The following is a 15907-nucleotide window of genomic DNA, read 5'->3' as shown; positions in this document are numbered from 1 at the left end:
TAATTTCATTTTTATTTAATTTATCTAATTTAAATAGTTTTTTGTTTCCTAACTTTATAATGCAAACGTATGCCCCAGGGTATCATAAAAAATAATAATGAAAAACTAAAGTCAAATAAATGTAGGGGTGAAAAGTACAATATTTGCCTCTGAATTGCAGTGGACTAGAAGTATAAAGTAGCATAGAATGGAAATGCTCAAGTAAAGTACAAGTACCTCAATGTTGTATGTAAGTACAGTACTTGAGTTAATGTAATAAAAAAAACACAATGATGACGCACTTTTTCCAACATGCGTTGTTATCTCATCAGCAGATGAGAGTGAAAACCAGAGGAAGCACAGTGATGACTTCTCTAAATGTATCTTTCATCATCAGTTCTTATCTTTAAGTGCTGCAGGCTGTCTTCAACACATCATACACATTCACACAGATAAGTGAAAGAGTAATCTTTGCCCTCTGAGTCAGTTAATCATCAATCAAATCAAGAAGTTAAAACCTTGTCAACAATTAAGACTCAGAGAGGATTCCTCCAGCACTGGTGTGGCAACATGGCTACTAAACAGTGCGAAGATTCATCCAGGGACATGAGTTACGAGGACCACAGCAGTGGACTCATGTTGAGGATCAGGAAATTCAACCCCAAGGAAGTTTTAACCTGGTGAGTGGACAGAGGAGATGAGAGGAATAGAGGCCTGTGAGAGTCTTAGAAAGAACAAACACATTTATATGTACATTTGGAGCTGACATCTCTCAGCATTTAGTCGGTAGTCTGTTATAAACAGTGTTCCTTTTCAAAAAGTAGCGCGGCTACTTTACTGATATTTTAATTCGATTTTAGTAAAATTACTGGTTTGAAAGTCTATTTAAACACAGCAGTGGAGCTTAACTAAGTACATTTACTCAAGTACTGTACTTGTATGTACAGTTTGAGGTATTGTTTTATGCTATTTTATACTTCTGCTCCACTACAGTTCAGAGGCAAATATTGTATTTTGTACTCCACTACATTTATTTGATAACTTTAGTTACTAGCTACTTTTCATTTTCTGATGAATGAAAATGATAAAATAAAATAAAATAAATTCCGATTTATTATCATAAGATAAAACTTTATTGGGAGAAATTCACAAGCTACCAGCAGTGTATAAATTAGAATTAGAGAAAAAGCTCCACCTTTACCAGCTGCAACATTAAAGTGATGAACACATTAATGCGTCAATAATTATAATCTCAAAAATATAATATATATGATTTGTTTATGTATTATGTTTTGATACTATTACTTGCTAATGTACTTTTACTTGAGTAAAGGTTTGAATGCAGGACTTTTACTTGTCAGTATTTTTACACTGTAGTATTGCTACTTTTACTTAAGTAAAAGATCTGAGTACCCCTTTCACCACTGTGTAAACATAAAAAGTAGCTGATTTTGATTTTTTACACTTAGGCATGAGTTATTTATTTTTTAGAAAACACAACACTGCTGTGTATACATTTGAGATGATGAAGTTGAGGTTCTATAATTTGACACATTTGTAATTGACAAAATAAACAGCACAATATACTAAACATGTAATAAGTTACCTGGAATCTTGCTAATGAAAATAACGGTGATAAACAATATTTCCTGTCCGTGAAGAAAAACCTATGTAAAGGACAGATTACAAAAGAAATAGTCTGGCCCATAACCCACCGTAAAACAACAAGTTGTCCCGTTTTACACTGATATTTTTGTATAGATTAAAAAAAAAACGAGAATGGTATCAAACTTCTTATCTAACTCTTAACAAAAAAGCGAAGAAGCATATTTCTAAAAATGTCAGACGTTTCCTTTAAGATTATAGTCACCACTGATATGTTCTCAAGAATTGAAAAATACTACTCCAGCTTTAAAGATATGCCACTCTCCTCTCTCTCAGGCAGTTGGCCAAGACGTTGGCCATGGGTCAGGGTCTGGCTGGGCTCATCTGTGGGACTGCCATCACCTCCCAGTACCTGGCCACAAACTTCCATGTGAACACACCCATGCTGCAGAGCTTCTTCAGCTACACCCTGCTGTGTGTCACCTACACCTCCACGCTGCTCTGCAGAACAGGTAACACCACCAGAGGGTCTGAACACCTGAGATAATACCTGTAACATAGGAGTAATCATGTGTTTCTGTTTTACTTTTGGTTTTGAGTTATTCAAGTTAAATGCCCAAATTCTTGCTATAAGTGATATAAACAGGCATCAGTGGTGGAAAGTACATTTATGCCAGTACAAATTTTAGGTACTTTTCTTCTCTTCTATTTCTTGCCATAAAATATACGGCTCCTCCACTACAGTTCAGAGGGAAATATTGTACTTTTTACTCCACTACATTTTTTGACAGCTTTAGTTAATAGTTACTTACAAATTAAGATTTTATATGCAAAACATGTGATAAGTTTATAAAATATGATGCATTGTAAGAAATAAAACTACCCAGCAATATATAAAATAGCTAAAATTAGCTTCACCTTGAGCAACTATTGTCCAACAGTAAAATGCTACTGACACATCAATACATCGGCAATAATATTACATTCACATTTATATTTATTAATTTGGCAGACGCTACTGTCCAAAGTGACATACACATAAGTATTCTATTAATATAATATATAACAGTTTTTCTGCATTGAGTTCTTTTACTTTTGATACATATTTTGCAGATAATACTTAATCATTTTACTAAAGTAGCATTTTCAATGCAGGTTTCTATGAAACAAGTATTGTGTATTTTTACATCGTGGTATTGCTACTTTCACTTATTTAATTATACAACTAGTATAGAGCCAAGATGACAGTATCAAATTGTTTGTAAAGACTGATAAATACACAGTTACTTATTCTATTTCATGACATGACATTTTAATTTGCTTGACAATGGGAAAATGTATGTGCACATGTCCTAATAATGAATGGAACAAGCAAAGATGGTGGATGCAACTGATCTGCCCACAGGGAGCAGCAGTGATTCAAACTGTCAAACTGTCCTCAGGCTTGGTGGTGACACAAACAAATGTCAATACTGAAGTTCAGGGGTGTTTCCCTTTAAAACGCAGGGGATGGAAATATTTTACAGATTCTGAAGAGGCGATGGTGGAAGTACCTTCTGCTGGGGCTGGTGGACGTGGAAGCCAACTACGCTGTGGTTAAAGCATACCAATACACCACCCTCACCAGTGTACAGGTCGGAACAGGTTGTTTTTGTGTGGGTTTCATGGCTGGAGTTTTTGTTGTGAAAACAGGTCTCAGAGCCAGTGCTACTGCAAGTCGTGAGGGTCAATCTGCGTACAACTTACAAATTACATATGCCATCATATAGAAAAGATAAAAAAATATAAGAAGGAAGAAATGGAATTAAATTAAAAATCAAAAAACAACAGACTAAGAGCAAACTGGGAGGCTGTGTAGTATAAAGATCTAAGCTGTGGTATCGCAACAGGCTGAGCTATAAAAAATGGGGCCCATCAAGTCGCCCATCAGGGAGAAAAATACATTTTCATTTGTGGCCACCAGATGTCAGTCTGTAAACAATGGCACATACACTGACTGTCACTCTCCTGCCTCTCATAATGGCCGTATGAATCCATTCACAAAGCAGTGGAGGACTTTTATTTTTTAGAGTTGAGAATCAACAATTATCTCACTACATTCATGAATCAATGCTCAGAAGTTTTGCACAAGGTCACCGTTGAGCTTGACTTTGTCTAATCCAGATAGACTCAATAAACTGTATTGATGATTTTTAATGTGTAATAACCTTCTACGTACCTCATATTACATATGCTTTAAGTTGCATAAAGTATTGACCCAGGATGCTTTGTGACCATTTCTATAGCTGGAGACAATAATACAAGGTATCTCTGACTTTTATGACATTGAATCATATTTTCAAATTGATTTCATCATGCTATGAATGTGCACATGACGTCAATAATGCCGGCTAAGCTCATTGAATTCTACCTTCAAATCTTTGAAGGATTTAATGCCTTGGTTATTATAGAGGTCCCCCAACATCAGGATATTTGTATACAGCCACTCTTCCAACAAGATGAGGCTTTACCAATACATAAATAGTTATAGGAGTTATACCACAAACCTAAGACATTTAGCTGTTTCCTTCCAAACTCCCTGAAGACATGATAACTCTGGGTTAACTGACTTTTAGTCTAATGCCACCAGAATCAGACAAACTGAGGTTTAACTCAGCCAATGAGATTGTTTGTGCATCAAGAGGATCAATTCTCTCTAGGCTCTTTCATGTCAGAAAAGCACAAATTCATTCATTTCAGCTTAAAATGAAATGTGTGTATTTGTATTTATTTATATCTGTGTTTATATTTAAATTTGTTTCTGTCACCAGCTGCTGGACTGCTTTGTGGTCCCGGTCCTGATGATATTGTCCTGGTGGGTTTTGAAGATACGCTACAGGCTGGTTCACTATGTAGCCGTCTGTATCTGTCTCCTCGGGGTGGGGGCCATGGTGGGCGCCGACCTGCTGGCTGGACGAGACCAGGGCTCCAGTAAGAACTTCCTTGTAGTGTTTCGTCACTCTGAGTTCATCAAGGCTATCATTTGTTTAGCCATCATTCTGTGATCAGGGCCAGTATTTATCAAACTGTTTATATTTAAATGTGAAATTTGAACTTGAGTTAAAGATTAAAGTAAAAGTCCTCCACCTTCACCTCCTACTCACAGACTTAAAAGGGAATTGTGCAAGGTCTGTTTACAGGTCTTGGGGAGTACTACAGCGTAATGTATATAAGTAGTATGAAGCCTTTTGTGGCTCCAAAGGGAGCTGCATGAAATCTGATAAATTGCCTTTGTTGTGGGTAATGTAGGTGCCAGGTTTTGACAAGGATGAAGAATGTATGGAATAAAAAGACGGACGTCTCTGGTATTGCTCAATCAATTGTGATCTTTTTTCTTTTAAACTTTCCATCTTGAGTCCAACAATGTTATGGGAGCACAATGCTAAATCAGTGGAGTACTCTTTAAGAATAAAACCTATTTATCAATATTATATACAGATGAACAAACCAACTTTGCACCTCCATCAGGCCAATCAGGGTTAGCTTGACAATGTTGGACCACGGTGATGATGTGTCTCTCGTCTCCTCAGCCTCAAACATCTTGTTAGGTGACGGCTTGGTGCTGCTCAGTGCTACGCTATACGCCGTGTCTAATGTGAGTCAGGAATACACAGTGAAGAACCTGAGCAGGGTGGAGTTCCTGGGCATGGTCGGCCTTTTTGGTACAATCATCAGCACCATACAGATGTAAGTGTGTGTGGGTGTGATCAGTTTCAGGACTCATTTAACATCATGGTTAACATCATGTGTTATTTCGCTTTCCTTTACCCAGGGTGGTCCTGGAGCGTAATGAAGTTGCTACCATCCAGTGGAGCTGGCAAGTCGGTCAGTACTCATCTTACACAGTAACAAGACAAAGCAGGCATAAGGCAGGATAAGATCACCATGCAAAGATGTCACCTCTCCACATTCATTTAATTGTTTTTACAATGAAAAACCTTTGAGATATAAAATGCTTTCTTCTTTGGAGTCTCAGCTTTTCTCCTGACTAAACTGAAATGTTGATCAGCAATTTCCCCTGTCGTAAAAAACAAACTGAACATGAAGGGCAATAGGTAATCTATGACACCACTGGGCGATATGGTCCCCCCCCCCCCCCCCACCCCATCCACATGTCGAAGTGTCCTTGAGCAAGACACTGAACCCTAAGTTGCGCCTTGCATGGCAGTTCAGTCGCCATCTGTGTGTGAATGTGCACATTTATACACAGCATGTTTTTACCGTTTACCATTCTTTGTGCGAAAGAAAGCTGTCCCAGATCTCTGTACTGGACATGTAGATAAAGTTGATCTTCTGCTTAAGATGGCGAATAAGCATACTTCCTTTTACATTTTACTTTTTACTATCAACTAACAGTTGGGCGTCTCTCCTCTCAGTGCTCCTGTTCTCTGCCTTTGGGTTGTGTATGTACGCTCTGTACAGCTGTATGCCCATAGTGATGAAGCTGAGCAGCGCCACCTCCGTCAACCTCTCCCTGCTCACGGCTGACCTCTTCAGCCTTTTCTGTGGGATCTTCCTCTTCCAGTACAATGTGAGCGGACACACACACACACACACACACACACACACACACACACACACACACACACAGTGTTAATGAATAATAATAAGGGTTAAAGTGTGATTTCACACGGCTGCATGCATTTACACAGTTTATAAGTCCAAAGTCCTTTAAACGACCTTTAAACAACACAAACAAAACATTTCATCGTGTGTTGAATTTGAAAAGGTTACTTATGCAATCATTTACCTTGATATTTTTTTCTGATTTCCGGACATGAACTGCTCACTGAACCAGCCAGTGAAACGTAATTAAATTAATTTACTCAAGTTGGTACTCGTACTTAACTTGAATATATTCACTGTATGCTACTTTATGTCTGCTCCACTTCATTTTCAGATTAAAGATCCCCTCTAGATGTTTTATATAAAAATACTGCTTCAAATAATTATTTGCGTTTGTAATGTTTTTTTAAACATCTCATCCTTCTCCCTCTTCAAAAAAAACAGAATCTATAAATATACAAATGTTGTTAACTACTGGACACAAGATGTCCAATGTGACGTCCTCATATTGTTTATTTTGTTCAAAACCCAAAGACTCTTCATTTACTATCAAGTAAAACAGCAAATCCTCACATTTAAGAAGCTGGAACCAGCAAATGTTTGACGTTTTTGCTTGAAAAATGACTGAAACGATTAATTGACCATCAAAATTGTTTCTTTCTTTCAATTGGCTAATCTATTAATCGTTGCAGTTCCACTCCGTAACTGCTGGATGTGTAAATAAATTGCTGGTTTACCATATCAACTTAAAAGGTGATGATGTGTCACTGTTGTCTTCAGTTTGTTTCCGCTGCCACCAAGTTTTTATTGCAGCTTTAAGACTTGTCACAAACATGTCAACAATATGATGGATTATTACAGAATGAACTACCCAGCAGCAGCACATAACTTACTGCCACACATTTGTTCACATAATTAAATTTAGATATAACCTGCTCGCTCTCTGCCCCGCCTCAGTTCTCTGGGCTCTACCTGGTGTCGCTGGTGGTCATCCTCATTGGCTTCATCACCTTCAACGCTGTGCCGACACCCGCTGACTGCACAGACCCCACCACCTCCTCTTCCTCATCCTCACCCATCTGTGAGGAAGGTTGCTATGACAATCCTGAGGCCACTCAGAATGACATCACCAAGCAGGAAGTGGCCGTGAGGATCGTCACTGAGGAGGAGGAGGATGACAAAGAAGAGCAGCAGGGGGATGGAGAGAAGGAGGCGGGGAGGAAGAAGAAGAGGAAGACAGCTTCACAGAGCCTCGGACGAAGGAACAATGATGCTGATGCTGTTGGACGCAGCACTAAAATGTGAACTACAGCACAAAAACCTGTCAGTATGTCATATATATTTTTAAAACACATTTATTTATTGAATTATGCTTATATACAATAGCACACAATACATATAGAAATGCGCAGAGCAGAAATAAATAAGAAGGGAAATAAAGGAGCAAATACAAATAAAAACAAACTAAGACAGTGGTACACATCTCATCACTGAACTATATTTAAAGCTACTGTCATTGTTAACACTGTATCAGAAGTGTTATGCTGAAGCAAGTCCATAAATGAACCCCACATCTTTTCAAAACTATTTCAATAAAGACAGTCTTTTTATCCACTGGCTGAATGACTTTTTCTGGGCGTTTTACGAAACACAGCACACAACATGTTTTTCTCAAAGGCCAGACACAAGAATAATTATTCGATCATAAATAAATGTAACAACCCTCTGCTCTCCTCCACATCCTCCATTACAGACATTTGATCAGCTCGTAGGTTATTATCTGATTCTCACTGGCATACTGGAGAAATGAATTTCAACCAGCTGAATTTGGAAAGGAGTAAATCTTTATTGTGTAAAAATATAAAAACTATAAACAGTACCACGACAAACCAGTTTACACTCTTGAACACTGGCATTGCCTTCAAACTGACCCACATGAGCGTTTTATGAGCTGGTGCCCCAATGCAGACGATGACATTAGTGCCTTCCAAAATGCACATGACCGATACCAAAAGGATTAATAAAACTGTTTTCTGATCTGCCACCTCTATGCTTAAGGTTTGGTTATGTTTAGGCAAAAAATATACTTTGTTAAGGTTGGGGAAAAGATTGCGGTTTAGGTTAAAGGGAAGTAACACTGAATGTCAGATGCTTGCTCAGTACAAAATCAGAGCAGTAATATTAGCATAAAACAAAAAAATTCACCTCTATGTACATTGTTTGTACATTTTTCTTATTGTCATGTATTAACTGGCAAATAACTCACACGGTGTCATGATCCAACGTCCAGCAGCTAAACATGAAGTCTAATAGCAGACTTATGTCTAGCAAAAGTTTGACTATTTCTTGGTCTGGTCCCCACCAAGAAATAAAAGCAATATGGAATTTTCTACACTTTGAACAAACAAGATAAAATGTGTTAAGTAGTGAACTTTAGAGGTGCTAGTACATTTGAGCATAGCCAGGCTTGCTGTTTCCCTGTTTCCAGTCTTTATGCTAAGCTAAGCTAATTGGCTGCAGCTTCATATTTAACGTACAGATATTAGAGCGGCATCGACCTTCTTATCTAACTCTCAGCAAATAAGCATATTTCACATAATATCAAACTTTTCCTTTAAACCAACCAGTCATTCAGTGAGAAATCATTTGTACCCCCCCGACCGAAGCATCAAAAGACCAGAAAACAATTTAGCAACAAGATCTGGTGCATTTCAAAGAAGTCCTCATGAGAAACACTAAATCACAAAGTTCTGATGGAAAGCGGCTACTTTAAACAACATTCAGTAAACACAAAGCACTTGGATGAACTGTACTGATGATATGAGATATTCTCATTCTGTCATTACAATCTTCTCCTCTGGTTGGAAACTTCTGGTTGAAACCTCCTTAGTCTCCTCCTCCTGAGCTCCTCCTCCTCAGTGGGGTGCTCAGTTCCTCTCTGTCTGGTTCCTCCTGAAAAATAAGATATTATAACTAAAACCAAATGACTGGTGAGACTAAAGCCATTTATTGTCATTTTTCTCTCGTACCTCCATCATTCAGGCTGTTTCTGATTGCCATTTTTATCTGCTCTTCCTCTGTCAGTCCTGCGATGTAAGATTCTGTATAATCAGATGTATCTGCTGTATAATCTTCAGCATGCCGTAGATCTTCTGAGCGTTGTTGTCTAGTCCCACTGTAGCCTACACACACATTTACACACGTAAATACAGATTAACCCAACAGTAAGCAGTAATGGACGGCTTTGTGTACATCTCATTTCTTTTTAGGGCGCCACTTTTCAAAACAAACCTTTGAATAAATGAGAACTAACATGCAGCTCATTTGAATTAATTCAAAAGTAACCTGCTAGACTTAAAATATGTCCTAGATCAGAATAACTAAGATCAGAAAGAAAAACATTTTTCTTGTTTATTGTTATGAATCCTCTCCTTTTCTTTTCTCTTCTGTCATTAAAGTCCCCATGTGTAGCATTTGAACATTTGACTTTGGTGCCCCCCCAGTGGTTGTTATCTTAAGATACCAAATAACTGGGATCAAACACTGTCTCAATATACAGTGCATCCGGAAAGTATTCACGGCGCTTCACTTTTTCCACATTTTGTTATGTTACACCCTTATTCCAAAATGGATTAAATTAATTTTTTTCCTCAAAATTCTACACACAACACCCCATAATGACAATGTGAAAAAAGTTTTTTTGAAATTTTTGCAAATTTATTAAAAATAAAAAACTAAGAAATCACATGTACATAAGTATTCACAGCCTTTGCCATGAAGCTCAAAATTGAGCTCAGGTGCATCCTGTTTCCACTGATCATCCTTGAGATGTTTCTGCAGCTTAATTGGAGTCCACCTGTGGTAAATTCAGTTGATTGGACATGATTTGGAAAGGCACACACCTGTCTATATAAGGTCCCACAGTTGACAGTGCATGTCAGAGCACAAACCAAGCATGAAGTCAAAGGAATTGTCTGTAGACCTCCGAGACAGGATTGTCTTGAGGCACAAATCTGGGGAAGGTTACAGAAAAATTTCTGCTGCTTTGAAGGTCCCAATGAGCACAGTGGCCTCCATCATCTGTAAGTGGAAGAAGTTCGGAACCACCAGGACTCTTCCTAGAGCTGGCCGGCCATCTAAACTGAGTAATCGGGGGAGAAGGGCCTTAGTCAGGGAGGTGACCAAGAACCCGATGGTCACTCTGTCAGAGCTCCAGAGTTCCTCTGTGGAGAGAGGAGAACCTTCCAGAAGGACAACCATCTCTGCAGCAATCCACCAATCAGGCCTGTATGGTAGAGTGGCCAGACGGAAGCCACTCCTTAGTAAAAGGCACATAGCAGCCCGCCTGGAGTTTGCCAAAAGGCACCTGAAGGACTCTCAGACCATGAGAAACAAAATTCTCTGGTCTGATGAGACAAAGATTGAACTCTTTGGTGTGAATGCCAGGCGTCACGTTTGGAGGAAACCAGGCACCGCTCATCACCAGGCCAATACCATCCCTACAGTGAAGCATGGTGGTGGCAGCATCATGCTGTGGGGATGTTTTTCAGCGGCAGGAACTGGGAGACTAGTCAGGATAGAGGGAAAGATGAATGCAGCAAAGTACAGAGACATCCTGGATGAAAACCTGCTCCAGAGCGCTCTTGACCTCAGACTGGGGCGACGGTTTATCTTTCAGCAGGACAACGACCCTAAGCACACAGCCAAGATATCAAAGGAGTGGCTTCAGGACAACTCTGTGAATGTCCTTGAGTGGCCCAGCCAGAGCCCAGACTTGAATCCGATTGAACATCTCTGGAGAGATCTGAAAATGGCTGTGCACCGACGCTTCCCATCCAACCTGATGGAGCTTGAGAGGTGCTGCAAAGAGGAATGGGTGAAACTGCCCAAAGATAGGTGTGCCAAGCTTGTGGCATCATATTCAAAAAGACTTGAGGCTGTAATTGCTGCCAAAGGTGCATCAACAAAGTATTGAGCAAAGGCTGTGAATACTTATGTACATGTGATTTCTCAGGTTTTTTTATTTTTAATAAATTTGCAAAAATCTCAAAAAAACTTTTTTCACGTTGTCATTATGGGGTGTTGTGTGTAGAATTTTGAGGAAAAAAATGAATTTAATCCATTTTGGTATAAGGCTGCAACATAACAAAATGTGGAAAAAGTGAAGCGCTGTGAATACTTTCCGGATGCACTGTATTATACTGTACATCCCTGTAAGCATGTTTACTCAAATACTTTTGTACCTGAGGAGTTGAAGTACGAACTTGGCCGTGGATTATTTCCATCTGAAGACACAAACGCTGATGGGAAAAAAAACAGGAAATTTAATATTGGAAGAATCACTAACATACACTGACTTGGTGACACAGTTTACATTAACATTCAGATATCTACAGATTCAGAGTCAGAAAGCTTAATGAGTTATAATCAAATGAATTAGTTTTTACTTTTTAAGCATTTTAGTATTACTTCAAGTGAAGTTATACTAATTTCCCAATGGGCGCCGCAATAAACTAAACTAACTACTCAGCCAATCACTCATAAATTTACAGAAAATCAACAAGAGCGGACACAAAGGAGACTGTCCCTCTTTGTATTTCTCGTGGTATCAATAACTGTAGCGTACCATTAGAGAAGTAGAGACTTTTAGCCACCCGATTCCACTCTTAAATTAAGAAATTAAGTATTTAATTAGGTCTAATATTCATGTTATCACTACGAGGAGGACACATTGAGGTACTTTTAGCTCTGACTTGATGATTTATTATGTTAATGGAACAGTATAATGAGATCTCTTAATGTATATTCAGCATATATGTTGAATTTAAAGGTTTACAGGTTCAACGTTTGAGAGACTTAGACAAAATATCAAAGCTGAGCTGTTGGATGGAGTGTTTGCTTTTCTGATTCCATTGGTGAGTAAATTAAACCGTCTTCGGTAGTTGGAGTCAAAGCTTAATGCACAAAGTTAGATAGCAACATTGTTAGTGTGTAAGCAGAAGCCCTCGATCTGCACACACACCTTATGTCACTTAGCAAATGTAGGTGTTACAACTGATTGATAAGGATTGTGAAAAGGCAAAGGTATTTGCTGATGATAATTACGTAGAAAATATTTTAAACCTCTTCTTCACATTTTAAACTTCTACACAGGTTTTAAGAGGTTCTTCAGTATATGAACGGTGTATTTAAGAAAGCAACACACACACACACACACACACACACACATTCAGACCTGCACATGTCTTCATGATGTTCTCCAGTGGACCCACAGTGTAGAGCAGACCCACCAGGATACCTGCCAGGTGGCCAACCAAAGAGGTCCTGAAGAAGAGCAAGAGTTTGTTTGTTATTTTATTACTTTGTTTTCTAAGAAGTGCCTGTCGATCAGCATGATAATTAATGAATTAACTTAATGTGGTACTTGTTCAAGTGTAAACAGATCATGTAATTAGAACCTGCTTAGAATTTGTATGTTTTATGGAGCTGGGACGTCTCTTGGCACACCAGGGTAACTTTGATCTTTAATTGGTACATTATCTCACCCAGGAGCAATCAGATAGATCAGCACTAGCTCCACCCAGCTGGCAAAACGGTTGGACACACGAATATTCAACACATAGGTCACACCACCTGGGTTGTAATGGTTACTGACCACCTTCAGAGCGAACAGGACACCTAGAAACATAGTTGAATTGATCATAAACTCAGGGATGGATTTAATTCAATATCACCAAAACAGAGAGATATTTACAGTCAATATGAAATGAGAAATCATTCAGCTGGTTAGTCACTTCTACACATCGTCCACACATTTAACAATAAATGTCTAAATTCATGTTTTCTCATTTTATCATGTCAAATTATTTTTGTTTTTAGGGCTGAAACTGATTTTCATTATCAATTAGTCTGCAAATTACTTTCTTGATTAATCAATTAATTGTTTGGTCTATAAGTGAAAAATGCATAATCACAATTTATCAGAGCACAAGTTGAGATATTTAAGTGTCTTGTTTTGTTCGACCAATAGTCTGAAACCCCAAAAGATTCAGTTTACTCTCATGAGAGACGAAAAAAACAGTTGAAACCAGTGAATTTTAGGCATTTTTGGTGTTTCAGCTCTATTTTTAATGCTTACTTACTTTAATGCTATAAAAATGCACATACTTATCACGTCTTATCTGTGAAACATGTGTGACCTGGTTTTATCATAGAAATAAAAGGTTTTTTTCCAGTTTTTACTGCAGTAACTCTGTTGGTAGTTTGTACCTGAGAAGCCGACAGCACACTCTTTGCTGTGCGATGACACATCTATGAATCTTTCGAACGGATCAGAGTCCTTGGTGAGTTCCGTCAGCGCCGCCTGCAGCAGCAGATAGACCAATCCAGTGAGCAGAAAGCAGACTGACAGCAGGTAGAGGAACCAGCCTCCGCCCAGCCGTCGTTCCATCCTGATACCTTTCCAGAGGAAGGACGCCATGTTGAAGTAGAGGTGCCAATCATCGACGTGGTGCAGGGGGGACAGGAAGAGGCGACGCCACTCTTTATACCTGTACACACGTTGGAGGCTCACACAGGCCTGAGGATTGGATGGATAGAAAGCAGTAATAACAATCGTGTTTTATTATAATCAGTGGTACATTTACTCAAGTACTGTTCTGACAAATTCGATGTACTTGTATTTCCATTTCTACTATATTTCAGTGGGAAATAGTATACTTTGTATATGCCACTAATATGACAGCTGGAGTTACTTTAAGATTTTACATAAAAATCATATGATGAGCTTATAAAATATGATGAATTGTTGCCCAAGAGGATATAAAATAGTTAAAATAAGCTCCACCTTAACCTGCCACAACATTAAAATGCTGCTTACATTACATTACATAACATTGACAGGAGACATTAACTATACTTTTGACACCTTTACTTTTACATAAGTACAAGTCTTCTTGGTCAGGACTAGCTGCTATGCAACCGGTGGTGACGTTAGTGGTCCCTGGCAAGAAATAGTCCTGCAAATAACCTCCTATAAAAAGGACAAATTGTTTTAAATTAACAGCTCAAGATTACAGTGTCAGAGTTAACAGCAGTAGAGATGCTCCTGCTGATGAATTACCGTCATCAGTGGAGCAGCCGGGAACATGTAAAGATACACATTGAATCCCAGGACAGCCAGGGTGACTGCTGGGATGTTGCCCAGACCCTCCTGGAACAGCTGGACGACCAGAAGCAGCAGGCCCAGCTGGAAACCCCTCTGCATACTGACAACACCCTGGAAAGAGATGGATTCAAGGAAAAGTTCGACATTTTGGTAAATACACGTGTTTTCTTTCTTTCCAAGAGTTAGATGAGAAGATTGACACCACTCTCATGTCTGTATGTTAAATATGCAGCTACCACCAGCAACCGCTTATCTTAGCAGACTGGAAACAGAGGGAAACAGCTGGCCTGGATCTGTCCAAAGGTACTGGCACCTCTAAAGTTCACTACTAAACACTTTGTATCTCATTTAAATCCAGCAATTGTGTGTATTTACCAAAATATTGAACTATTTCTTCTTTATTTACTTAATTTCAAACTTCCCACAGGGCAGATCTGATGCGGACATACAAAAAGACTCTCACAGTCAACGTCATAATATAATGACTCTGAACACACTTTACATACTCACACTTCATCCGACTGTCGCCTGTCGAAGCTGCGTTGTTTGTTCATGAGTTGGTGGAGTTACAACACCTTCATCGCAGCCTCATGTTGGTGAGACCGTCAGCCCCCCTCAGTGCGCGCGCTCCTGGAGGACCAGAAACGAAACCGAAACCTCAGCGGTCCATGGTCGTGGACTCAAGTCCGCCTGCGTTTAGGACTATATATCTGGATTCAAAGTGCTTCAAGTCTCCCTCACAGGTTCCTCTCCATCTGCGGACTGTTTCAGTCCTTTAAGCACTTTTCTTTTATTAATTAAATGATCTAAAAAGTGCATGAATTAATAAACAGTGATGGAAATAGTAAAATAGTAAAACTGCGCTCAGTAATATGAATGGAGTGGACAAAATAATGGGAATACCTGTACAGTTCAACAGCAGCACAAACTGCAGCCTCCAACATGATCATACAGTTGAATCAACACCTCTCTGAAACAGTTTATTATAACCTTTATGAAGGGAGGATTTATTGCAGGACTGTTGTATTAGACTGCATTAGTTCTAGCTAGGTGTACCCAATAAACTGGCAACTGAGTGTATATTCATCAAGAGGTGAGATTTAGTAAATCTGTATTTGTGTATAAAATACTTCACCAATACAATTATTTACTAATAATTACTAATTCTGAAATACCTAACCACAATTTATTTTCTTTAAAATAAATGTTAAAAGTAAAAAAAGTATAAAAGTCGCAGTTTTACAGAAACTACTAATTTACTGAACATTGCAGAGGGGATAGAGAACCACAATAAGCTAGTGGAAATAAAAGACTGAAGCCTGATCTCTTTTCTTCATAATTAAAAATAATTATTTCTAATATAGTGATGTCTGTTTTTCCATTGGAAAATAAACTTTATTTTATCATTAATATTTCAGGTGAAGGAATATCTCGGACAAACTAATCCGTTTTGGTGGTTGAGTGTATTTTGATACAGTACGCTGCCCTCTAGTGGTCACAGTGCAACTGCAACACAACAAATAGGTCAAAGTGGCGTCAACGTACATATGA

The 15907-nt window shown here is 38.7% G+C and overlaps 2 protein-coding genes across 3 annotated transcripts; one reads left to right on the top strand and one right to left on the bottom strand.

The window, feature by feature from the left end:
- The first annotated feature begins 549 nt into the window (after positions 1–549).
- Positions 550–7494, top strand: LOC139285701 (solute carrier family 35 member F2-like). Its single transcript, XM_070906325.1, has 8 exons — positions 550–659; positions 1921–2096; positions 3091–3218; positions 4395–4554; positions 5154–5310; positions 5396–5448; positions 6000–6154; positions 7147–7494. Exons 1-8 carry the CDS (start codon positions 550–552, stop codon positions 7492–7494), a joined length of 1287 nt encoding a protein of 428 aa, XP_070762426.1.
- A 34-nt stretch (positions 7495–7528) lies between these two features.
- Positions 7529–14912, bottom strand: LOC139285157 (rhomboid-related protein 4-like). 2 transcript variants are annotated; one of them, XM_070905645.1, is made up of 8 exons: positions 14867–14912; positions 14312–14467; positions 13459–13768; positions 12735–12867; positions 12425–12513; positions 11433–11489; positions 9219–9371; positions 7529–9141 (listed from the first exon to the last, which is right to left on the bottom strand). In XM_070905645.1, exons 2-8 carry the CDS (start codon positions 14453–14455, stop codon positions 9032–9034), a joined length of 996 nt encoding a protein of 331 aa, XP_070761746.1. In that variant the 5' UTR covers positions 14456–14467; positions 14867–14912; the 3' UTR covers positions 7529–9031. The 2 variants fall into 2 exon arrangements, with proteins under 2 accessions (XP_070761746.1, XP_070761747.1); XM_070905646.1 differs by having other exon boundaries at positions 11433–11474.
- Between the last annotated feature and the right edge of the window lie 995 nt (positions 14913–15907).

Source organism: Enoplosus armatus, chromosome 5 (genome assembly GCF_043641665.1).
Source record: "Enoplosus armatus isolate fEnoArm2 chromosome 5, fEnoArm2.hap1, whole genome shotgun sequence".
Lineage (NCBI taxonomy): Eukaryota > Metazoa > Chordata > Actinopteri > Centrarchiformes > Enoplosidae > Enoplosus > Enoplosus armatus.
Note: the sequence above shows the minus strand (reverse complement) of the source record. Positions and strands in the feature narration are given on the sequence as shown.